This window comes from Rattus norvegicus, chromosome 17 (genome assembly GCF_021556685.1).
Source record: "Rattus norvegicus strain SHRSP/BbbUtx chromosome 17, alternate assembly SHRSP_T2T, whole genome shotgun sequence".
NCBI lineage: Eukaryota > Metazoa > Chordata > Mammalia > Rodentia > Muridae > Rattus > Rattus norvegicus.
Window position 1 is genome coordinate 92,299,232 of NC_141550.1, and position 26,617 is coordinate 92,325,848.

At 40.3% G+C, this 26,617-nt stretch overlaps 1 protein-coding gene across 6 annotated transcripts in view; it reads left to right on the plus strand.

The window, feature by feature from the left end:
- The window catches only part of Potec (POTE ankyrin domain family, member C), a 167,481-nt gene that overhangs the window by 134,382 nt on the left and 6,482 nt on the right, over nt 1–26,617 (plus strand). For 4 of the 6 annotated variants that reach the window (NM_001446960.1, NM_001014241.2, XM_087591281.1 and 1 more), the window contains 1 exon segment: nt 12,509–12,581. In NM_001446960.1, the coding sequence (NP_001433889.1) occupies nt 12,509–12,581 (73 nt within the window). 6 annotated transcript variants of the gene reach the window in all.

A 26,617-nucleotide genomic window follows, 5' to 3' on the forward strand; every position in this document is an offset into this window, starting at 1 on the left:
TAGTTTCTCCATCTATGTTAATTGAGAGTTTTGCAGGATACAGTAACCTGGGCTGGCATTTGTGTTCTCTTAGGGTCTGTATGACATCAGTCCAGGATCTTCTGGCCTTCATAATTTCTGGCGAGAAGTCTGGTGTGATTCTGATAGGTCTGCCTTTATATGTTACTTGACCTTTTTCCCTTACTGCTTTTAATATTCTTTCTTTATTTTGTGCGTTTGGTGTTTTGACTATTATGTGATGGGAGGTGTTTCTTTTCTGGTCCAATCTATTTGGAGTTCTGTAGGCTTCTTGTATGGCTATGGGTATCTCTTTTTTTAGGTTAGGGAAGTTTTCTTCTATGATTTTGTTGAAGATATTTACTGGTCCTTTGAGCTGGGAGTCTTCACTCTCTTCTATACCTATTATCCTTAGGTTTGATCTTCTCATTGAGTCCTGGATTTCCTGTATGTTTTGGACCAGTAGCTTTTTCAGCTTTACATTATCTTTGACAGTTGAGTCAATGATTTCTATGGAATCTTCTGCTCCTGAGATTCTCTCTTGCATCTCTTGTATTCTGTTGGTGAAGCTCTTATCTACAGTTCCTTGTCTCTTCTTTTGGTTTTCTATATCCAGGGTTGTTTCCATGTGTTCTTTCTTGATTGCTTCTATTTCCATTTTTAATTCCTTCAACTGTTTGATTGTGTTTTCCTGGAATTCTTTCAGGGATTTTTGCCATTCCTCTCTGTAGGCTTCTACTTGTTTATTAATGTTTTCCTGTGTTTCCCTAAGTGTGTTCATGTCTTTCTTGAAGTCCTCCAGCATCATGATCAGATATGATTTTGAAACTAGATCTTGCTTTTCTGGTGTGTTTGGATATTCCATGTTTGTTTTGGTGGGAGAATTGGGCTCCGATGATGGCATGTAGTCTTGGTTTCTGTTGCTTGGGTTCCTGCACTTGCCTCTCGCCATCAGATTATCTCTAGTGTTACTTTGTTCTGCTATTTCTGACAGTGGCTAGACTGTCCTATAAGCCTGTGTGTCAGGAGTGCTGTAGACCTGTTTCCCTAGCTTTCAGTCAGTTATGGGGACAGAGTGTTCTGCTTTCGGGCGTGTAGTTTTTCCTCTCTACAGGTCTTCAGCTGTTCCTGTGGGCCTTTGTCTTGAGTTCACCAGGCAGTTTTCTTGCAGCAGAAAAGTTGGTCTTACCTGTGGTCCCGAGGCTCAAATTCGCTCGTGGGGTGCTGCCCACGGGCTCTCTGCGGCAGCAGCAACCAGGAATACCTGTGCCGCCCCTTCCGGGAGCTTCAGTACAACAGGGTTCCAGATGGCCTTTGGTGTTTTCCTCTGGCGTCCGAGATGTATGTACAGAGAGCAGTCTCTTCTGGTTTCCCAGGCTTGTCTGCCTCTCTGAAGGTTTAGCTCTCCCTCCCACGGGATTTGGGTGCAGAGAACTGTTTATCCGGTCTGTTTCCTTCAGGTTCCGGTGGTGTCTCAGGCAGGGGTCCTGCTGCTCCTGGGCCCTCCCCCACGGGAACCCAGAGGCCTTATACAGTTTCCTCTTGGGCCAGGGATGTGGGCAGGGGTGAGCAGTGTTGGTGGTCTCTTCCGCTCTGCAGCCTCAGGAGTGCCCACCTGACCAGGCGGTTGGGTCTCTCTCTCACGGGGTCTGGGAGCAGAGAGGTGCTGCGGGCCGGGATCCGAGGGTGTGGGTACCATACAGTTTTTATCATTGTTGCTCTGTAACACAGCTTGAGGTATCATGATTCCCCCAGCAGTTCTGTTATTGTTGAAGATAGTTTTCTTTTCTTTTTTTTTTAGTTGTTCTTTGTCTTCATGACTTTAATATAATCATAATTCTACAATTGTTTTTCCTACTTAATGTCTATTTTTTTTAAAATTAACTTGAGTATTTCTTATATACATTTCGAGTGTTATTCCCTTTCCCGGTATCCGGGCAAACATCCCCCTCCCTCCTCCCCTTCCTTATGGGTGTTCCCCTCCCAACCCTCCCCCCATTGCCGCCCTCCCCCCACCAGGCTAGTTCACTGGGGGTTCAGTCTTAGCAGGACCCAGGGCTTCCCCTTCCACTGGTGCTCTTACTAGGATATTCATTGCTACCTATGAGGTCAGAGTCCAGGGTCAGTCCATGTATAGTCTTTGGGTAGTGGCTTAGTCCCTGGAAGCTCTGGTTGCTTGGCATTGTTGTACATATGGGGTCTCGAGCCCCTTCAAGCTCTTCCAGTTCTTTCTCTGATTCCTTCAACGGGGGTCCTATTCTCAGTTCAGTGGTTTGCTGCTGGCATTCGCCACTGTATTTGCTGTATTCTGGCTGTGTCTCTCAGAAGAGATCTACATCCGGCTCCTGTCGGTCTGCACTTCTTTGCTTCATCCATCTTCTCTAATAGGGTGGCTGTATATGTATGGGCCACATGTGGGGCAGACTCTGAATGGGAGTTCCTTCAGTCTCTGTTTTAATCTTTGCCTCTCTCTTCCCTGCCAAGTGTATTCTTGTTCCCCTTTTAAAGAAGGAGTAAAGCATTCACATTTTGATCATCCGTCTTGAGTTTCATTTGTTCTAGGCATTTGGGTAATTCAAGCATTTGGGCTAATAGCCACTTATCAATGAGTGCATACCATGTATGTCTTTCTGTGATTGGGTTAGCTCACTCAGGATGATGTTTTCCAGTTCCAACCATTTGCCTACGAATTTCATAAAGTCATTGTTTTTGATATCTGAGTAATATTCCATTGTGTAGATGTACCACATTTTCTGTATCCATTCCTCTGTTGAAGGGCATCTGGGTTCTTTCCAGCTTCTGGCTATTATAAATAAGGCTGCAATGAACATAGTGGAGCACGTGTCTTTTTTATATGTTGGGGCATCTTTTGGGTATATGCCCAAGAAAGGTATAGCTGGATCCTGAGGCAGTTCAATGTCCAATTTTCTGAGGATCCTCCAGACTGATTTCCAGAATGGTTGTACCAGTTTGCAATCCCCCCAACAATGGAGGAGTGTTCCTCTTCCTCCACATCCTCGCCAGCATCTGTTGTCCCCTGAGTTTTTGATCTTAGCCATTCTCACTGGTGTGAGGTGAAATCTCAGGGTTGTTTTGATTTGCATTTCCCTTATGACTAAAGATGTTGAACATTTCTTTAGGTGTTTCTCAGCCATTCGGCATTCCTCAGCTGTGAATTCTTGGTTTAGCTCTGAACCCCATTTTTTAATAGGGTTATTTGTTTCCCTGCGGTCTAACTTCTTGAGTTCTTTGTATATTTTGGATATAAGGCCTCTATCTGTTGTAGGATTGGTAAAGATCTTTTCCCAATCTGTTGGTTGCCGTTTTGTCCTAACCACAGTGTCCTTTGCCTTACAGAAGCTTTGCAGTTTTATGAGATCCCATTTGTCGATTCTTAGAGCGTAAGCCATTGGTGTTTTGTTTAGGAAATTTTTTCCAGTGCCCATGTGTTCCAGATGCTTCCCTAGTTTTTCTTCTATTAGTTTGAGTGTGTCTGGTTTGATGTGGAGGTCCCTGATCCACTTGGACTTAAGCTTTGTACAGGGTGATAAGGATGGATCGATCTGCATTCTTCTACATGTTGACCTCCAGTTGAACCAGCACCATTTGCTGAAAAGGCTATCTTTTTCCCATTGGATGGTTTTGGCTCCTTTGTCAAATATCAAGTGACCATAGGTGTGTGGGTTCATTTCTGGGTCTTCAATTCTATTCCATTGTTCTATCTGTCTGTCTCTGTACCAATACCATGCAGTTTTTATCACTATTGCTCTGTAATACTGCTTGAGTTCAGGGATAGTGATTCCCCCTGAAGTCCTTTTATTGTTGAGGATAGCTTTAGCTATCCTGGGTTTTTTGTTATTCCAGATGAATTTGCAAATTGTTCTGTCTAACTCTTTGAAGAATTGGATTGGTCTTTTGATGGGGATTGCATTGAGTCTGTAGATTGCTTTTGGTAAAAATGGCCATTTTTACTATATTAATCCTGCCAATCCATGAGCATGGGAGATCTTTCCATCTTCTGAGGTCTTCTTCAATTTCCTTCTTCAGTGTCTTGAAGTTCTTATTGTACAGATCTTTTACTTGCTTTGTTAAAGTCACACCGAGGTACTTTATATTATTTGGGTCTATTATGAAGGGTGTCGTTTCCCTAATTTCTTTCTCGGCTTGTTTCTCTTTTGTGTAGAGGAAGGCTACTGATTTATTTGAGTTAATTTTATACCCAGCCACTTTGCTGAAGTTGTTTATCAGCTTTAGTAGTTCTCTGGTGGAACTTTTGGGATCACTTAAATATACTATCATATCATCTGCAAATAGTGATATTTTGACTTCTTCTTTTCCGATCTGTATCCCCTTGACCTCCTTTTGTTGTCTGATTGCTCTGGCTAGAACTTCAAGAACTATATTGAATAAGTAGGGAGAGAGTGGGCAGCCTTGTCTAGTCCCTGATTTTAGTGGGATTGCTTCGAGTTTCTCTCCATTTAGTTTAATGTTAGCAACTGGTTTGCTGTATATGGCTTTTACTATGTTCAGGTATGGGCCTTGAATTCCTATTTTTTCCAGGACTTTTATCATGAAGGGGTGTTGAATTTTGTCAAATGCTTTCTCAGCGTCTAATGAAATGATCATGTGGTTTTGTTCTTTCAGTTTGTTTATATAATGGATCACGTTGATGGTTTTCCGTATATTAAACCATCCCTGCATGCCTGGGATGAAGCCTACTTGATCATGGTGGATGATTGTTTTGATGTGCTCTTGGATTCGGTTTGCCAGAATTTTGTTGAGTATTTTTGCATCGATATTCATAAGGGAAATTGGTCTGAAGTTCTCTTTCTTTGTTGTGTCTTTGTGTGGTTTAGGTATAAGAGTAATTGTGGTTTCGTAGAAGGTATTCGGTAGTGATCCATCTGTTTCAATTTTGTGGAATAGTTTGGATAATATTGGTATGAGGTCTTCTCTGAAGGTTTGGTAGAATTCTGCACTAAACCCGTCTGGACCTGGGTTCTTTTTGGTTGGGAGACCTTTAATGACTGCTTCTATTTCCTTAGGAATTATGGGGTTGTTTAACTGGTTTATCTGTTCCTGATTTAACTTCGGTACCTGGTATCTGTCTAGGAAATTGTCCATTTCCTGAAGATTTTCAAGTTTTGTTGAATATAGGTTTTTATAGTAAGATCTGATGATTTTTTGAATTTCCTCTGAATCTGTTGTTATGTCTCCCTTTTCATTTCTGATTTTGTTAATTTGGACGCACTCTCTGTGTCCTCTCGTTAGTCTGGCTAAGGGTTTATCTATCTTGTTGATTTTCTCAAAGAACCAACTTTTGGTTCTGTTGATTCTTTCTATGGTCCTTTTTGTTTCTACTTGGTTGATTTCAGCTCTGAGTTTGATTATTTCCTGCCTTCTACTCCTCCTGGGTGTATTTGCTTCTTTTTGTTCTAGAGCTTTTAGGTGTGCTGTCAAGCTGCTGACATATGCTCTTTCCTGTTTCTTTCTGCAGGCACTCAGCGCTATGAGTTTTCCTCTTAGCACAGCTTTCATTGTGTCCCATAAGTTTGGGTATGTTGTACCTTCATTTTCATTAAATTCTAAAAAGTTTTTAATTTCTTTATTTCTTCCTTGACCAGGTTATCATTGAGTAGAGCATTGTTCAATTTCCAAGTATATGTGGGCATTCTTCCCCTATTGTTATTGAAGACCAGTTTTAGGCCGTGGTGGTCCGATAGCACGCATGGGATTATTTCTATCTTTCTGTACCTGTTGAGGCCCGTTTTTTGACCAATTATATGGTCAATTTTGGAGAAAGTACCATGAGGAGCTGAGAAGAAGGTATATCCTTTTGCTTTAGGATAGAATGTTCTATAAATATCCGTTAAGTCCATTTGGCTCATGACTTCTCTTAGTCTGTCTACATCTCTGTTCAATTTCTGTTTCCATGATTTGTCCATTGATGAGAATGGGGTGTTGAAATCTCCCATCTTTATTGTGTGAGGTGCAATGTGTGTTTTGAGCTTTAGTAAGGTTTCTTTTACATATGTAGGTACCCTTGTATTTGGGGCATAGATATTTAGGATTGAGAGTTCATCTTGGTGGATTTTTCCTTTGATGAATATGAAGTGTCCTTCCTTATCTTTTTTGATGACTTTTAATTGAAAATTGATTTTATTTGATATTAGAATGGCTACTCCAGCTTGCTTCTTCTGACCATTTGCTTGGAAAGTTGTTTTCCAGCCTTTCACTCTGAGGTAGTGTCTGTCTTTGTCTCTGAGGTGTGTTTCCTGTAGGCAGCAGAATGCAGGGTCCTCTTTGCGTATCCAGTTTGTGAATCTATGTCTTTTTATTGGGGAGTTGAGGCCATTGATGTTGAGAGATATTAAGGAATAGTGATTATTGCTTCCTGTTATATTCATGTGAGGTTATGTTTGTGTGCTTTTCTTCTCTTTGTTTTGTTGCCAAGATGATTAGTTTCTTGCTTTTTCTAGTAGCTTGCCTCCTTATGTTGGGCTTTACCATTTATTATCCTTTGTAGTGCTGGATTTGTAGAAAGATATTGTGTAAATTTGTTTTTTTCATGGAATATCTTGGTTTCTCCATCTATGTTAATTGAGAGTTTTGCAGGATACAGTAACCTGGGCTGGCATTTGTGTTCTCTTAGGGTCTGTATGACATCAGTCCAGGATCTTCTGGCCTTCATAGTTTCTGGCGAGAAGTCTGGTGTGATTCTGATAGGTCTGCCTTTATATGTTACTTGACCTTTTTCCCTTACTGCTTTTAATATTCTTTCTTTATTTTGTGCGTTTGGTGTTTTGACTATTATGTGACGGGAGGTGTTTCTTTTCTGGTCCAATCTATTTGGAATTCTGTAGGCTTCTTGTATGCTTATGGGTATCTCTTTCTTTAGGTTAGGGAAGTTTTCTTCTATGATTTTGTTGAAGTTATTTATTGGTCCTTTGAGCTGGGAATCTTCACTCTCTTCTATACCTATTATCCTTAGGTTTGATCTTCTCATTGAGTCCTGGATATCCTGTATGTTTTGGACCAGTAGCTTTTTCCGCTTTACATTATCTTTGACAGTTGAGTCAATGATTTCTATGGACTCTTCTGCTCCTGAGATTCTCTCTTCCATCTCTTGTATTCTGTTGGTGAAGCTCATATGTACAGCTCCTTGTCTCTTCTTTTGGTTTTCTATATCCAGGGTTGTTTCCATGTGTTCTTTCTTGATTGCTTCTATTTCCATTTTTAATCCCTTCAACTGTTTGATTGTGTTTTCCTGGAATTCTTTCAGGGATTTTTGTGACTCCTCTCTATGGGCTTCTACTTGTTTATTTATGTTTTCCTGGAATTCTTTCAGGCATTTTTGCGATTCCTCTCTGTAGGCTTTTACTTGTTCTCTAAGGGAGTTTTTCACATCTTTCTTGAAGTCCTCCAGCATCATGATCAAATATGATTTTGAAACTAGATCTTCCTTTTGTGGTGTGTTTGGATATTTCGTGTTTGCTTTGGTGGGAGAATTGGGCTCCGATGATGCCATGTAGTCTTGGTTTCTGTTGCTTGGGTTCTTGCGCTTGCCTCTCGCCATCAGATTATCTCTAGTGTTACTTTGTTCTGCTATTTCTGACAGTGGCTAGACTGTCCTACAGGCCTGTGTGTCAGGAGTGCTGTAGACCTGTTTTCCTGTTTTCTTTCAGCCAGTTATGGGGACAGAGTGTTCTGCTTTCGGGCATGGAGTTTTTCCTATCTACAGGTCTTCAGCTGTTCCTGTGGGCTTGTGCCCTGAGTTCACTAGGCAGGTTGCTTGGAGCAGAAAAGTTGGTCTTACCTGTGGTCCCGAGGCTCAAGTTTGCTCATGGGGTGTTACTTATGAGCTCTCTGCGGGGGCAGCAACCAGGAGCACCAGCTCTGCCCTCTCCGGGAGCCCCCGTGCACCAGAGTCCCAGATGTCGTTTGGTGTTTTCCTCTGGAGTCAGAGATGTGGGCAGAGTGCAGTCTCTTCTGGTTTCCCAGGCGTGTCTGCCTCTCTGAAGGTTTAGCTCTTCCTCCCATGGGATTTGGGTGCAGAGAACTGTTTATCCGGTCAGTCCCTTCAGGTTCTGGAGGTGTCTCAGACGCAGTGGACCTGCTGCTCCTGTGCCCTTATCCAAGGGAACCCAGAGGCCGTATACAGTTTCCTCTTGGGCCAAGGATGTGGGCAGGGGTGGGCAGTGTTGGTGGTCTCTTCTGCTCTGCAGTCTCAGGAGTGCCCACCTGTCCGGGCGGTGAGCTCTCTCTCCCACGGGGTTTGGGAGCAGTGAGCTGGAGGCAGGGAGCGAGAGATTGGGAATCCCGCTAAAAACCGGAATTGTCCTGTCCTAGAGGAATTTTGCCTCTGTGTGTCCCGAGGCCACCAGTCAGGTCACTTGCAGCAGAAAAGTTGGTCTTACCTGTGGTCCAGAGGCTCAAGTTTGCTCGTGGGGTGTTGCTTATGAGCTCTCCCCGGGGGCAGCAACCAGGAGGGCCTGTGCCGCCCTTTCCGGGAGCCCCCGTGCACCCACTGCGTATGGTTTTATGATACTGCCATGCTGGTTTTGTTGCTATAGCTCATAATATAACTTGAAATCTGGAATGGTGAGACCCTCAGCAACTTTTCTTTAACTATCCAGGGTTATTTTAATATCCTGGCCTTCTTTATGTTTTCATTTGAAATTTAAAATCATTTTTCAATTTTCTTCTTTTATTGGTTATTTTGTTTGCTTACATTTCAAATGTTATCCCCCTTCCCAGTTTTCCTTCCACAATCCCCCTAATCCCTCCTCTCTCCCCCTGCCTCTATGAGGGTACTCTCTCACCTGCCCAAAGAATTGTATTAGGACTTTGATTGGGGTTTCATTGAATTTGATTTATAAATTTCATGTTATTTACAATGTATTATAACATTGTAGACATTTTCAAAATATCAATTCTGTCCATCTATAAGCTTGAAGAAGAAGATACAATCTTCTTCAGTTTCTCCATTTCCATGTCTTAAAGTTTTCATTGTGCAAAATTTTCACTTCTTTGACTAGATTTATTTCAGGATATATTAATTTTTTGAGACTACTGTGAATGAAATCATTTTCCTGAGTGCTTTCTTGGCATGTTTGATGTTTGTCATTTGTACATTAGAAAACTTCTGACTTTTCTGTGTTCTACCACTTCACTGAACCTACTAGTCAGCTCTAAGATTTTTTTTTTTGGTGGAGTCTGTAGCATACATGTAAAGGTACCTACATTTTCCAGGAGACAAAATTTTCCATAAGTTTTCTTAAAGGTTTACTATGATTTTTCAAAGCAATACAATATTAAAAAAACATTATAAAATATAGGATGCAGTAGTTTTGAAAATCACATGATATTAGAAGCAAAAAATAGTTGTAGGAATGTGGATGGGGTGGGGAACAAATTTCATCAACACACATTATAGTCATATTAAAATTGTCAAACAGTTAAACAATTGTCAAAAATAAACCACATTTGGTTAAAGTTACAATTGTGTTTTCATAGCTACTGATTTTGATATATAACAGGATTCTCAATATCTAATTACTTTCCATTTTAATAACTATACTCTATTACTTAAATTATATTATACATTTCTTAGTTCTGGATTACACAACATTTTTAATGATTAAACCAACATGAATGTAAAATGCAAACCATAGTATAAAAACAATAGTGAGTCTAATCATCCTAGTGACTATGAAAAAAGAAATACTTTATGAACTATTATAATATAATTCCAAGGAAGTGTTTGTCAACCCTGAAAGACTAATCAAGAGACAATCCAATGTAATCACACCAGGGTCTTTATTTATAAGCTCTAGTTGGAGCTTAACTCAATGCCTATGCATGAGAATGTTCTGAAAAAGAAAAGCCTGGAATATTCATTGGGACAAGGTTTCATTGGAAATAGCAAGCAAGGGGTGAGTGTTTCTAGCCTGGCAAGCATCTAATTGGTGTGCTACTGTGGTCTTCAGCATAAGTGTCTGGTATCTTTTGTTTTCTTCTTAATTGGTGGTTGTTAGGCAGGGGCGAGCTTGCAACCTGGAGGTGTAGATTTTTTTGAGGAATAACCTAGAGCCTGGTGTTAGATGTAGGATTTGTTGGAGGAATAATCTGGAGACGTACATCTTGTTTGGGGTAGGCTGGAAACTGAAGCTGGGCTCAGGTTTTGTTGGGGTTAACCTGGAAACAAGCTAGGTACCAGCCTGGTCTGTTAGTTTACTTGAGTTTAAACTTAGTTCAGGTTCCCTAAGATGGAGTCTGAACTTCAAAAATTTGGTCTCTCAGTATTATTTAGTTTATACTTAGACTGATCAATTCAGAAATAATGTATGATCACAAACGAATATAGACTATTAGGACAAGTTTATACTTTCTATTTGTGAGTTTGGCTGTAGTGTGTGTATGTGTGTATGCATGTGTATGTATATCTTCATTTAGATATTTGCAGATTCCATACATCATGTGAATATGCACACATATATTTAGAAGCTGGAAGCCAATGCCATGTGTCTTCCAGAATCTCCACCTTAGATTTTGACTCAGCGTCTTTTGCTGATATTAAAATCTACTGATATAAGTATGCTGTCTGGCCAGTGCTCCAGGGATCTACCCTTCTCTGATGTAAGGATATATAAGTAAAATGCCACACCTAGCTTTTTCCTTGGCTCTGTGAGTTTGAAATCAAGAATCTCAGGCTTGTGTAGTAAGCACTTTATCCACTGCTGTGCTGTGAATATGTATGGCCCAGGGAATGGCACTATGAGGAGGTGTGAGCATGTTGGAGGAAGTGCATCATTGTGGGGGTGGGCTTTGAGAGAGCTTCCTCTAGGCTGCCTGACAATGTCAGTCTTCTCCTGTTTGCCTTTGGAACAAGATGTAGAACTCAGCTTCTCCAGTGCCATGCCTGCCTGAATGCTGCCATGCTTCCCACCTTGATGATAATGGACTGAACCTCTGAATCTGTAAGCCAGCCCCAATTAGATGTTGTCCTCTGTATGAGTTGCTTTGGTGATGGTGTATCTTCACAGTAATGGAAATCCTGACTAAGACAAATACTAAGCCATATCCCTACTCCTGTATTTTCTAAACTACGGGACAACTGAAAAAACATACCTATTTGTAGTATAATTGTGTGAATATTTCTGATGTTTTCCACTAATGATGTATTCTATTGAACCCTACCAACAACTCTGATGCTTATTTATACTCATGTCTTTGATTTGTTTCTCTGACTAGAAATCAAACTTTTCTCACACTTTTATTGGAATAAACATTTTCCTATACATACATTGTTTCATTACAGTCAGTGGGGACATAATACTTTAATGTTCCCCTCAGCCTCTGTGTGTGTATGCATGCATGTGCATGTAGTGCTACAGTGTCCTGAGGAGGTGTGGTGGTTTGAGTGAGAATGTCCCCCCATGGGCTCAGAGGCATGAGTCCCCAGTTTGAGTAGACTACAGAGATGTGGACTTGCTTGAGAAACTTTGCCACAGGTTATGGGGAATGGCTTTGGCTTTGAAGTTGAAAAGCCATGTGTCATTCCCAGTTTGTTCTCTCTGCCTCCTGTTTGTGGTTCAATGTGTGAGCCCTAGATTTCTTCTGCAGCTACTGTCTGCTACCTGCAAGACAGACTGTTATCCATCTGGACCTGAAAGCCCAAGTTAATCTTTTTTTCTATAAATTGCCATGGGCATGGCTTTGTATTACAGCAATAGGAAAGGACAATGCAGAGGTCAGAGGACAATCTCATGCATCAGTCCTTGCCCACCATCCTGTTTCAGGAATATCTCTAGTTGTATGCTGTTGTATGTGCAGGACAAAGAAGCCTACCAGTTTTCAAGGATTCCACTGTATTTATTTCCTATCTCTCTGTGGGAGTGTGGGATTACAGACATGCAAGCTCAGCTATTACATCTGGTTTTAACGTGGGTAGTGTGACACACACACATGCGTGCGCATGTACACACACACACACACACACACACACACACACACACACACACACTCCCTGAGAGGAATATTAAAGCATTATGTTCCCACTGACTGTAATGAAAGAACTGTGTATGTATAGGAAAATGTTTATTCCAAGAAAAGTGTGAAAAAAGTTTGATTTCTAGTAAGAAAAGTAAATCATAGACGTAGGTACGTGTCAAACTCTTTATCAACCAAGCTATCTCCTCAACCCAATGTATTTGAAATCTTAACAACACTGTATTAAATATACACTCACATTTATATCCCTAAATTTCTATAATATTGCTGTATGTGTTAGTAAAATTATGTACAAGAATTTAAGTGGTTATTTTAAAAGTTAGATGTGAGAACTCTTTTATCTTAACTTTTGTATAATTTGAGTTGTCATGTTACCTTTTTAGCAATGACAAGAAATGTCCACAATGGAGGATAATGAGTTATAATTTAACTTTGTATTACTAAGTATTTGTTGTTAATTATAAAAATGATAAAATATCTTATTTCAAAATATATCCAGAAAGTGATTGAATTGCAAGACCCTCTTACAACCAGTGAGACAAGCGTGAAGAAGATACAAACCTGCAGATCAGGTAAATTTAGAAACACAGTCTTATGAAAAGAAGTTGTATAGAATATTGGAGACAAGCTATTCCTATCATCTATTAGCTTTATGATTTAGTCACTAGATTTGATGTAAAAAATGCAGTTACCACTGCCAACATTCACATTGCAAAATAGGTTATATACAAGCATGAGAAAATATTTTTAAATTGTAGTTATTTTCTGTTCAAATTTATAATATTCTCCCTCCTTTTTCCCTTTCTGTCTCCTCTACTGACTCTGCCCCTTCCTCCCTCTCATCTTTATGCCTTTTCTTTAAGTATTATCATTATATACATGCATACATTCACACACACACACACACACACACACACACACACACACACACACACACACACACACACACATATATATTAATGCAAGTGCTGAGTCCATTCAGTGTTGCACCCATGTATATGTTTTAAGGGTGACCACTTGGTACTAGATAATAGATTATGGGCTCCTCTCCGGGGAAGACTGGTTCTCTCTTATCTGCCATTAACTGCTGGTGGTTCTTCATCGAGGGTGGGGCTTTGTGAGGTTATGCCCATCCACATTGGCATACCAGCAGCTGTTACCTTTGTTCATGTCTTATTTAGACAACTATATTGTTAAGATCCCATGAGTGCACATGCCCCGGTCCTCTGGCTTACATGTCTCTACCTCCTTTTTCACAATGTTTATGAATCTTAGGCACTGTGTGTTTATCAGTTGTGGCTGGCCACCCAGTTGGCAAGTGTTCTCTGTGTTGTGGTCAACTGTGGGTTGGTGGTCTCCAATAGCTGCAAAGAAGCTTCTTTGATGAGGGGCTGGAACCAAACTCAACTGGCTGTATAGGGGTAAACATTTAGAACGCTGTTTGCACTTGGCTATTTTTTGTCAGCTTGGTATAATCAGAGAAGAGGAAACCTCAGTTGATGAAAAAGCTCCATAAGACCAGTCTGTAGATGGCCTATGGGCCATCTCTTCATTGCTGATTGACGTGGGAGGGCACAGCCCATTATGTTTAGTGTTACCCTTAGGCAGGTCTTGGATGGTGTAAGATAGCAGGCAGAAGGAGCCAAAGGAAGCAAGGCAGGAAGAAGCACTCCTGTATGGCCTCTGCTTCAGTTCTTGCCTCTAGGTTCCTGCCTCTAGGTTCCTGCCTGGAGTTCCTGCCCTGACTTTCCTCAATGATGGACAGTAACCTGATAGTTACAATAAAGACTTTCCTCTCAAGTTGCATTCATTGTGTTTTATCACAGCACTTAACTTCCACTAACACACAATTAGGAATTACACTGTTAGGAAAGTGGCAGCAGTGGGTTTTCCTGTAGGTCCTGTGACCTCACCAGCCAAGGTTGGCTAGTCAGATTCACAGTACCAGGCATGCATTCTCTCCCATTGAGCAGACTATAAATCCAGTTAGATACATGTTGGTTAGCTCTAAAATATAAGTACCACTATTGAACTTTGGGGAAATTCTGCCATGCCAGTCACAGCTGGGTAGGACTAGTGAATGCATTTCTTTCTTGAAGCTGGCCTCATACCTTCTGTTGCTCTCAGAACTGTTCATGGAAGAGACTTATGGGTCAGACCCAACTAGATGACCCAAAGGCCTACGTCCAAAGTGTATGTTATTTCAAGCAGAAGTGATTTAAGTTCAAATTTTAGGAGGAAATTAAGGTTAACAGCAATAGCTTATGTTATATGGAATCTCTTGAACTATCCTGTTCAAAAATCCCAAAGCATATTTCTCATTCATGGGTTTTGTTAGATAGTCTGTGGCTTTTGGAGGGAGTATTATCACCAAAATGGCATAGTTTAATTTAAAATATTTGTATGTATGTATGTATGTATGTATGTATGTATGTATGTATGTACACTTGTACATATACATATAAATAAATGTAATTTTAGGTAAGCATAAAGGAATGCTTCCCTATGGATTTTTTCCCTTTTTAAAAATTGCATTTCTTTATTTACATCTTAAATGTTATCCCATTTCCTGGTTTCCCCTCCAGAAACCTGCTATCCCACTCCCCCTGCTTCTGTGATGGTGTTCCCTCACCCACCCACCTATTCCCTCCCACCTCTCTACCCAGACATTCCCCTACACTGGGAAATTGACAGGACCAAGGGCTTCTCTTCCTACTGATGCCTAACAAGGCCATCCTCTACTACATATTTGGATCGAGCCATCTCTGTGTTCTCTTGAGGGTGGTTTAGTACCTGGGAGCTCTGTTGTGTTTGGTTGGCTGATATTTTTGTTCTTTGTATGAGGTTACAAAACTCCTCAGCTACCACAGTCCTTTCTCTAACTCCTCCATTGGGGACCCTGTTCTCACTCCAGTGGTTGGCTGTGAGCACCCACCTCTGTATTTGTCAGTCTCTGGCAGAGCCTCACAGCAGACAGCTATATCAGGCTCCTGTCAGCAAGCACCTCTTGGCATCTGCAATCATGACTGGGTTTGGTGACTGAATATGAGATGGATCCCCATGTGTGGCCTAGTCTCTGGATGGCCTTTCCTTCAGTCTCTGCTCCACACTTTGTATCTGTGTTTCCTCCTATGAGTATTTTGTTCCCACTTCTAAGAAGGACTGAAGCATACATACTTTGGTCTTCCTTCTGATTGAGCTTCACGTGATCTACAAATTGTATTTTGGGTATTCTGATCTTTTGGGCTAATATCGACTTATCAGTGAGTAATACCATGTGTGTTCTTTTGTGATTGGATTACCTCATTTAGGATGATATTTTCTAGTTCTATCCATTTGCCTAAGAATTTCGTGAAGTCACTGTTTTTAATAGTTGTGTAGTACTTCATTGTGTAACTGCAATATTTTCTGTATCCATTCCTCTGTTGAAGGGCATCTGGGTTCTTACCAGCTTCTGGCTATTATAAATGAGTCTGCTATGAACATAGTGGAGCACGTGTCCTTGTTATATGTTGAAACATCTTTTGGGTGTATGCCCAGGACGGGTATAGCTGAGTTCTCAGGTAGAATTATGAACAATTTTCTGAGGAAATGCCAGACTGGTTTCCAGAGTGGTTGTACCAGCTTGCAATCTCACCAACAATGGAGGACTGTTTCTCTTTCTCTACATCCTCACCAGCATATTTTGTCACCTGAGTTTTTGATCTTAGCCATTCTGATTGGTGTGAGGTGGAATCTCAGAGTTGTTTTGATTTGCATTTCCCTGATGACTAAGAATGTTGAGCATTTCTTTAGGTACTTCTCAGCCTTTTGATGTTCCTCAGCTAAGAATTCTTTGTTTAGATCTGTACCCATTTTTTAATAGGGTTATTTGGCTCTTTGGAGTCTAACTTCTTGAGTTCTTTGTATATTTTGGATATTAGCCCTCTATCAGATAAAGGATTAATAAAGATCTTTTCCAAATCTTTTGGTTGCTATTTTTGTCCTAATGACAGTGTCTTTTCCCTTATAGAAGCTTTGCAGTTTTATGAGGTCCCATTTCTTGATCTTAGAGCATAAGCCATTGGTGTTTTGTTCAGGAAATTTTCTCCAGTGCCTATGTGTTCGAGACTCTTCCCCACATTTTCTTCTATTTGTTTGAGTGTATCTGGTTTGATGTCGAGGTCCTTAATCCAACTGGACTTAAGCTTTGTACAGGAAAATGAGAATGGTTCCATTTGCATTCTTCTACATGCTGACCTCCAGTTAAACCAGCACTATTTGTTGAAAATGCTATCTTTCATCCATTGGATGGTTTCAGCTCCTTTGTCAAAGATCAAGTGACCATAGGTGTGTGGGTTAATTTCTGGATCTTAATTCTGTTCCACTGATCTATCTGCCTGTCTCTGTACCAATACCAGACAGTTTTTATGACTATTGCTCTGTAATACTGCTTGAAGTCAGGATGGTGATTCTGTTATTGTTGAGTATAGTTTTCCCTATCCTGGGTTTTTTGTTATTCCAAATGAATTTGAAAATTGCTCTTTCTATCTCTATAAAGAACAGAGGAGGAATTTTGATAGGGATTGCATTGAATCTGTAGATTGCTTTTGGCAAAATGGCAATCTTTACTATATTAGTCCTGCCAATCCATGAGCATGGGAGATCTTTCCATCTTATGAGATCTTCCTCAATTTCCTTCTTCAGAGACTTGAAGTTCTTGTCATACAGATCTTTCACTTGCTTGCTTAAAGTCACATCAAGATTATTTTATATTATTTGGGACTATTGTGAAGGGTGTCCTTTCCCCAATTTTTTTCTCAGTCTGTTTATCTTTTGAGTATAGGAAGACTCCTGATTTGTTTGAGTTAATTTTCTATCCTGACACTTTGCTGAAGTTGTTTATCAGGTTAAGTAGTTCTCTGGTGGAACTTTTCGGGTCACTTAAGTACACTATCACTTCATCTGAAAATAGTGATATTTTGATTTTTTTCCTTTCCAATTTGTATCCCTTTGACCTCCTTTTGTTGTCTGATTGCTCTGGCTAGGACTTCGAGTACTGTATTTGAATAAGTAGGGAGAGAGTGAGTAGCCTTGTCTAGTCCCTGATTTTCATGGGATTGCTTCAAGTTTCTCTCCATTTAATTTGATGTTGGTTTCTGGTTTGCTGTATATTGCTTTTACTATGTTTAGATATGGGCCTTGAATTCCCGATCTTTCCAGGACTTTTATCTTGAAGGGTTATTGAATTTTGTCAAATGCTTTCTCAGCATCTAATGTAATGATCATGTAGTTCTTAACTTTGAGTTTGTTTATATAGTGGATTATGTTGATGGATTTCCCAGTATTAAACCATTCCTGCATACCTGGGATGAAGCCTACTTGATCATGCTAGATGATCATTTTGATGTGTTCTTAGATTCATTTTGCAAGAACTTTATTGAGTATTTTTGCATCAATATTCATAAGGGAAATTGGTTCGAAGTCCTCTTTCTTTGTTGGGTCTTTGTGTGGTTTCAGTAGAAGAGTAATTGTGGCTTCATAGAAAGAATTTGGTAGTGCTCCATCTGTTTCTATTTTGGGCAATAGTTTGGACAGTATTGGTGTGAGCTCTTCTATGAAGGTCTGATAGAATTCTGCATTAAACCCATCTGGTTGTGGGATCCTTTTGGTTGGAAGACTTGTAATAACTGCTTCTATTTCTTTAGGAGTTATGGGGTCATTTAGATGGTTTATTTGTTCCTGATTTAACTTTGGTACCTGGTATTTGTCTAAGAAATTGTCCATTTCCTCCAGATTTTCCAGTTTTGTTGAAGATAGGCTTTTGTAGTAGGATCTGATTATATCTTTAATGTCCTCAGATTCATTTGTTATGTCTCCCTTTTCATTTCTGATTTTGTTAATTTGGATACACTCTCTGTGCCCTCTGGTTGGTCTGGCTAAGGGTTTAATCTATCTTGTTGATTCCCTCAAAGAACCAGCTCCTGTTTTTTTTTGTTTTTGTTTTTGGTTTTTTTTTTTGATTCTTTGTATAGTTCTTTTTGTTTCTACTTGGTTGATTTCAGCCCTGAGTTTGATTATTTCCTGTCTTCTACTCCTCTTGGTTATATTTGCTTCTTTTTGTTCTAGAGCTTTCAGGTGTGCTGTCAAGCTGCTGACATGCTCTCTCCAGTTTCTTTTTGGAGGCATTCATAGATGTGAGCTTTCCTCTTAGCATTGCTTTCTTTGTGTACCATAAATTTGAGTATGTTGTGCCTTCATTTTCATTAAATTCTAAGAAGTCCTTAATCTCCTCTTTATTTTTCCTTGACCAAGTTGTCACCGAGTATAGCATTGTTCAACTTCCATGTATATGTGGGATTTCTGTTATTATTGCTGTTATTGAAGATCAGCCTTATAGCGTGGTGATCTGATAGAGTGCATGGGGTTACTTCTATCTTCCTGTATCAGTTGAGGCCTGTTTTGTGACTGATTATATAATCAATTTTGGAGAAGGTACCATTAGGTGCTGAGAAGGTATATTCTTTTAGAATGGAATGTTCTATAAATATCTGTTAAATTCATTTGGTTCATAACTTCTGTTAGTTTCTTTATGTCTCTGTTTAATTTCTGTTTCCATGATCTGTCCATTGATGAGAGTGGGGTGTTGAAACCTCCTACTATTATTGTGTGACATGCAATGTGTGTTTTGAGCTTTAGTAAGGTTTCTTTTGTGTATGTAGGTGCCCTTGCATTTGGAGCATAGATATTTAGGATTGAGAGTTCATCTTGGTGGATTTTTCCTTTGATAAATATGAAATGTCATTTCTTATCTTTTTAAATGACTTTTGGTTGAAAGTCAATTTTTTTCCATCTTTATTAACTTGTGTATTTCTTATTTACATTTCGACTGTTATTCCCCTTCCCAGTTTCTGGGCCAACATCCCCCAAGCCCCTCCCCCTCCCCTTCTATATCCGTGTTCCCCTCCCCATCCTCCTCCCATTATAGACCTCCCCCCAACAACGTTCACTGGTGGTTTAGTCTTGGCAGGACCAAGGGCTTCCCCTTCCACTGGTGCTTTACTAGGCTATTCATTGCTACATATGCAGTTGGAGTCCAGGGTCGGTCCATGAATAGTCTTTGGGTAGTGGCTTAGTCCCTGGAAGCTCTGGTTGCTTGGCATTGTTGTTCATATGTTGTTCATATGTTCATCCTTCAAGCTCTTTCAGTTCTTTCTCTGATTCCTTCAACTGGGGTCCCATTCCCAGTTCAGTGGTTTGTTGCTGGCATTCGCCTATGTATTTGCCGAATTCTGGCTGTGTCTCTCAGGAGAGATCTACATCCAGCTCCTGTTGGCCTGCACTTCTTTGCTTCATCCATCTTATCTAGTTTGGTGGCTGTATATGTATGTGTCACATGTGGGGCAGGCTCTGAATGGGTGTTCCTTCAGTCTCTGTTTTAAACTTTGCCTCACTATTCACTCCCAAGGGTATTCGTGTTCCCCTTTTAAAGAAGGAGTGAAGCATTCACATTTTGATCATCCGTCTTGAGTTTCATTTGTTCTAGGCATCTAGGGTAATTCAAGCATTTGGGCTAATAGCCACTTATCAATGAGAGCATACCATGCGTGTTTTTCTGTGATTGGGTTACCTCACTCAGGATGATATTTTCCAGTTCCATCCATTTGTCTATGAATTTCATAAAGTCATTGTTTTTGACAGCTGAATTATATTCCATTGTGTAGATGTACCACATTTTCTATATCCATTCCTCTGTTGAAGGGCATCTGGGTTCTTTCCAGCTTCTGGCTATTATAAATAAGGCTGCGATGAATATAGTGGAGCACGTGTCTTTTTTATATGTTGGGGCATCTTTTGGGTATATGCCCAAGAGAGGTATAGCTGGGTCCTCAGGTAGTTCAATGTCCAATTTTCTGAGGAACCTCCAGACTGATTTCCAGAATGGTTGTACCAGTCTGCAATCCCACCAACAATGGAGGAGTGTTCCTCTTTCTCCACATCCTCGCCAGCATCTGCTGTCACCTGAGTTTTTGATCTTAGCCATCCTCACTGGTGTGAGGTGGAATCTCAGGGTTGTTTTGATTTGCATTTCCCTTATGACTAAAGATGTTGAACATTTCTTTAGGTGTTTCTCAGCCGTTCGGCATTCCTCAGCTGTGAATTCTTTGTTTAGCTCTAAACCCATGCTTGTATCTACGGGTCCTTGTTTTTTCCTTAGGTTTCCTATATCCAGGGATGTCTCTCTTTGTGCTTTCTTTATTTTTTCTATTTCCATTTTCAATTTCTTCACCTGTTTGGTTGTGTTTTCTTTTAATTCTTTCAGGGATTTTTGTGTTTCCTCTCTAAGCGCTTCTACTTCTTTACTTGTGTTTTCCTGCATTTCTTTTTTTTTGTTTTTGTTTTTGTTTTTTTTTTATTTTATTTTTTTTATTAACTTGAGTATTTCTTATATACATTTCGAGTGTTATTCCCTTTCCCGGTATCCGGGCAAACATCCCCCTCCCCCTCCCCTTCCTTATGGGTGTTCCCCTCCCAACCCTCCCCCCATTGCCGCCTCCCCCCAACAGTCTAGTTCACAGGGGGTTCAGTCTTAGCAGGACCCAGGGCTTCCCCTTCCACTGGTGATCTTACTAGGATATTCATTGCTATCTATGAGGTCAGAGTCCAGGGTCAGTCCATGTATAGTCTTTAGGTAGTGGCTTAGTCCCTGGAAGCTCTGGTTGCTTGGCATTGTTGTACATATGGGGTCTCGAGCCCCTTCAAGCTCTTCCAGTTCTTTCTCTGATTCCTTCAACGGGGGTCCCGTTCTCAGTTCAGTGGTTTGCTGCTGGCATTCGCCTCTGTATTTGCTGTATTCTGGCTGTGTCTCTCAGGAGCGATCTACATCCGGCTCCTGTCGGTCTGCACTTCTTTGCTTCATCCATCTTGTCTAATTGGATGGCTGTATATGTATGGGCCACATGTGGGGCAGGCTCTGAATGGGTGTTCCTTTAGTCTCTGTTTTAATCTTTGCCTCTCTCTTCCCTGCCAAGGGTATTCTTGTTCCCCTTTTAAAGAAGGAGTGAAGCATTCACATTTTAATCATCCGTCTTGAGTTTCATTTGTTCTAGGCATCTAGGGTAATTCAAGCATTTGGGCTAATAGCCACTTATCAATGAGTGCATACCATGTATGTCTTTCTGTGATTGGGTTACCTAACTCAGGATAATATTTTCCAGTTCCAACCATTTGCCTACGAATTTCATAAAGTCGTTGTTTTTGATAGCTGAGTAATATTCCATTGTGTAGATGTACCACATTTTCTGTATCCATTCCTCTGTTGAAGGGCATCTGGGTTCTTTCCATTTTCTGGCTATTATAAATAAGGCTGCAATGAACATAGTGGAGCACGTGTCTTTTTTATATGTTGGGGCATCTTTTGGGTATATGCCCAAGAGAGGTATAGCTGGGTCCTCAGGTAGTTCAATGTCCAATTTTCTGAGGAACCTCCAGACTGATTTCCAGAATGGTTGTACCAGTCTGCAATCCCACCAACAATGGAGGAGTGTTCCTCTTTCTCCACATCCTCGCCAGCATCTGCTGTCACCTGAGTTTTTGATCTTAGCCATCCTCACTGGTGTGAGGTGGAATCTCAGGGTTGTTTTGATTTGCATTTCCCTTATGACTAAAGATGTTGAACATTTCTTTAGGTGTTTCTCAGCCGTTCGGCATTCCTCAGCTGTGAATTCTTTGTTTAGCTCTAAACCCATGCTTGTATCTACGGGTCCTTGTTTTTTCCTTAGGTTTCCTATATCCAGGGATGTCTCTCTTTGTGCTTTCTTTATTTTTTCTATTTCCATTTTCAATTTCTTCACCTGTTTGGTTGTGTTTTCTTTTAATTCTTTCAGGGATTTTTGTGTTTCCTCTCTAAGCACTTCTACTTCTTTACTTGTGTTTTCCTGCATTTCTTTTTTTTTGTTTTTGTTTTTGTTTTATTTTATTTTATTTTTTTTATTAACTTGAGTATTTCTTATATACATTTCGAGTGTTATTCCCTTTCCCGGTATCCGGGCAAACATCCCCCTCCCTCCTCCCCTTCCTTATGGGTGTTCCCCTCCCCATCCTCCCCCCATTGCCGCCATCTCCCCAACAATCACGTTCACTGGGGGTTCAGTCTTAGCAGGACCAAGGGCTTCCCCTTACACTGGTGATCTTACTAGAATATTCATTGCTATCTATGAGGTCAGAGTCCAGGGTCAGTCCATGTATAGTCTTTTTTTTTTTTTTTTTTTTAATAACTTGAGTATTTCTTTTTTTTTTTTTTTGATATTAACATATATTTTATTCTTTTTTTTTTTTTTTTTATTAACTTGAGTATTTCTTATATACATTTCGAGTGTTATTCCCTTTCCCGGTTTCCCGGCAAACATCCCCCTCCCCCCTCCCCTTCCTTATGGGTGTTCCCCTCCCAACCCTCCCACCATTGCCGCCCTCCCCCCATAGACTAGTTCACTGGGGGTTCAGTCTTAGCAGGACCCAGGGCTTCCCCTTCCACTGGTGCTCTTACTAGGATATTCATTGCTACCTATGGGGTCAGAGTCCAGGGTCAGTCCATGTATAGTCTTTAGGTAGTGGCTTAGTCCCTGGAAGCTCTTGTTGCTTGGCATTGTTGTACTTTTGGGGTCTCGAGCCCCTTCAAGCTCTTCCAGTTCTTTCTCTGATTCCTTCAATAGGGGACCTATTCTCAGTTCAGTGGTTTGCTGCTGGCATTCGCCTCTGTATTTGCTGTATTCTGGCTGTGTCTCTCAGGAGCGATCTACATCCGGCTCCTGTCGGTCTGCACTTCTTTGCTTCATCCATCTTGTCTAATTGGGTGGCTGTATATGTATGGGCCAAATGTGGGACAGGCTCTGAATGGGTGTTCCTTCAGTCTCTGTTTTAATCTTTGCCTCTCCCTTCCCTGCCAAGGGTATTCTTTTTCCTCATTTAAAGAAGGAGTGAAGCATTCACATTTTGATCATCCGTCTTGAGTTTCATTTGTTCTAGGGATCTAGGGTAATTCAAGCATTTGGGCTAATAGCCACTTATCAATGAGTGCATATCATGTATGTTTTCTGTGATTGGGTTAGCTCACTCAGGATGATATTTTCCAGTTCCAACCATTTGCCTACGAATTTCATAAACTCGTTGTTTTTGATAGCTGAGTAATATTCCATTGTATAGATGTACCACATTTTCTGTATCCATTCCTCTGTTGAAGGGCATCTGGGTTCTTTCCAGCTTCTGGCTATTATAAATAAGGCTGCGATGAACATAGTGGAGCACGTGTCTCTTTTATATGTTGAGGCATCTTTTGGGTATATGCCCAAAAGAGGTATAGCTGGATCATCAGGCAGTTCAATGTCCAATTTTCTGAGGAACCTACAGACTGATTTCCAGAATGGTTTTACCAGTCTGCAATCCCACCAACAATGGAGGAGTGTTCCTCTTTCTCCACATCCTCGCCAGCATCTGCTGTCACCTGAGTTTTTGATCTTAGCCAATCGCACTGGTGTGAGGTGAAATCTCAGGGTTGTTTTGATTTGCATTTCCCTTATGACTAAAGATGTTGAACATTTCTTTAGGTGTTTCTCAGCCATTCGGCATTCCTCAGCTGTGAATTCTTTGTTTAGCTCTGAACCCCATTTTTTAATAGGGTTATTTGTTTCCCTGCGGTCTAACTTCTTGAGTTCTTTGTATATTTTAGAAATAAGGCCTCTATCTGTTGTAGGATTGGTAAAGATCTTTTCCCAATCTGTTGGTTGCCGTTTTGTCCTAACCACAGTGTCCTTTGCCTTACAGAAGCTTTGCAGTTTTATGAGATCCCATTTGTCGATTCTTGATCTCAGAGCATAAGCCATTGGTGTTTTGTTCAGGAAATTTTTTCCAGTGCCCATGTGTTCCAGATGCTTCCCTAGTTTTTCTTCTATTAGTTTGAGTGTGTCTGGTTTGATGTGGAGGTCCTTGATCCACTTGGACTTAAGCTTTGTACAGGGTGATAAGGATGGATCGATCTGCATTCTTCTACATGTTGCCCTCCAGTTGAACCAGCACCATTTGCTGAAAATACTATCTTTTTTCCATTGGATGGTTTTGGCTCCTTTGTCAAAAATCAAGTGACCATAGGTGTGTGGGTTCATTTCTGGGTCTTCAATTCTATTCCATTGGTCTATCTGTCTGTCTCTGTACCAATACCATGCAGTTTTTATCACTATTGCTCTGTAATACTGCTTGAGTTCAGGGATAGTGATTCCCCCTGAAGTCCTTTTATTGTTGAGGATAGCTTTAGCTATCCTGGGTTTTTTGTTATTCCAGATGAATTTGCAAATTGTTCTGTCTAACTCTTTGAAGAATTGGATTGGTATTTTGATGGGGATTGCATTGAATCTGTAGATTGCTTTTGGTAAAATGGCCATTTTTACCATATTAATCCTGCCAATCCATGAGCATGGGAGATCTTTCCATCTTCTGAGGTCTTCTTCAATTTCTTTCCTCAGTGTCTTGAAGTTCTTATTGTACAGATCTTTTACTTGCTTGGTTAAAGTCACACCGAGGTACTTTATATTATTTGGGTCTATTATGAAGGGTGTCGTTTCCCTAATTTCTTTCTCGGCTTGTTTCTCTTTTGTATAGAGGAAGGCAACTGATTTATTTGAGTTAATTTTATACCCAGCCACTTTGCTGAAGTTGTTTATCAGCTTTAGTAGTTCTCTGGTGGAACTTTTGGGATCACTTAAATATACTATCATGTCATCTGCAAATAGTGATATTTTGACCTCTTCTTTTCCGATCTGTATCCCTTTGATCTCCTTTTGTTGTCTGATTGCTCTGGCTAGAACTTCAAGAACTATATTGAATAAGTAGGGAGAGAGTGGGCAGCCTTGTCTAGTCCCTGATTTTAGTGTGATTGCTTCAAGTTTCTCTCCATTTAGTTTAATGTTAGCAACTGGTTTGCTGTATATGGCTTTTACTATGTTTAGGTATGGGCCTTGAATTCCTATTCTTTCCAGGACTTTTATCATGAAGGGGTGTTGAATTTTGCCAAATGCTTTCTCAGCATCTAATGAAATGATCATGTGGTTCTGTTCTTTCAGTTTGTTTATATCATGGATCACGTTGATGGTTTTCCGTATATTAAACCATCCCTGCATGCCTGGGATGAAGCCTACTTGATCATGGTGGATGATTGTTTTGATGTGCTCTTGAATTCGGTTTGCCAGAATTTTATTGAGTATTTTTGCGTCGATATTCATAAGGGAAATTGGTCTGAAGTTCTCTTTCTTTGTTGTGTCTTTGTGTGGTTTAGGTATAAGAGTAATTGTGGCTTCATAGAAGGAATTCGGTAGGGCTCCATCTGTTTCAATTTTGTGGAATAGTTTGGATAATATTGGTATGAGGTCTTCTATGAAGGTTTGATAGAATTCTGCACTAAACCCGTCTGGACCTGGGCTCTTTTTGGTTGGGAGACCTTTAATGACTGCTTCTATTTCCTTAGGAGTTATGGGGTTGTTTAACTGGTTTATCTGTTCCTGATTTAACTTTGATACCTGGTATCTGTCTAGGAAATTGTCCATTTCCTGAAGATTTTCAAATTTTGTTGAATATAGGTTTTTATAGTAAGATCTGATGATTTTTTGAATTTCCTCCGAATCTGTAGTTATGTCTCCCTTTTCATTTCTGATTTTGTTAATTTGGACACACTCTCTGTGTCCTCTCGTTAGTCTGGCTAAGGGTTTATCTATCTTGTTGATTTTCTCAAAGAACCAACTTTTGGTTCTGTTGATTCTTTCTATGGTCCTTTTTGTTTCTACTTGGTTGATTTCAGCTCTGAGTTTGATTATTTCCTGCCTTCTACTCCTCCTGGGTGTATTTGCTTCTTTTTGTTCTAGAGCTTTTAGGTGTGCTGTCAAGCTGCTGACATATGCTCTTTCCTGTTTCTTTCTGCAGGCACTCAGCGCTATGAGTTTTCCTCTTAGCACAGCTTTCATTGTGTCCCATAAGTTTGAGTATGTTGTATCTTCATTTTCATTAAATTCTAAAAAGTTTTTAATTTCTTTCTTTATTTCTTCCTTGACCAGGTTATCATTGAGTAGAGCATTGTTCAATTTCCACGTATATGTGGGCATTCTTCCCTTATTGTTATTGAAGACCAGTTTTAGGCCGTGGTGGTCCGATAGCACGCATGGGATTATTTCTATCTTTCTGTACCTGTTGAGGCCCATTTTTTGACCAATTATATGGTCAATTTTGGAGAAAGTACCATGAGGAGCTGAGAAGAAGGTATATCCTTTTGCTTTAGGATAGAATGTTCTATAAATATCCGTTAAGTCCATTTGGCTCATGACTTCTCTTAGTCTGTCTACATCACTGTTTAATTTCTGTTTCCATGATCTGTCCATTGATGAGAGTGGGGTGTTGAAATCTCCCACTATTATTTTGTGAGGTGCAATGTGTGTTTTGAGCTTTAGTAAGGTTTCTTTTACATATGTAGGTGCCCTTGTATTTGGGGCATAGATATTTAGGATTGAGAGTTCATCTTGGTTGATTTTTCCTTTGATGAATATGAAGTGTCCTTCCTTATCTTTTTTGATGACTTTTAGTTGGAAATTGA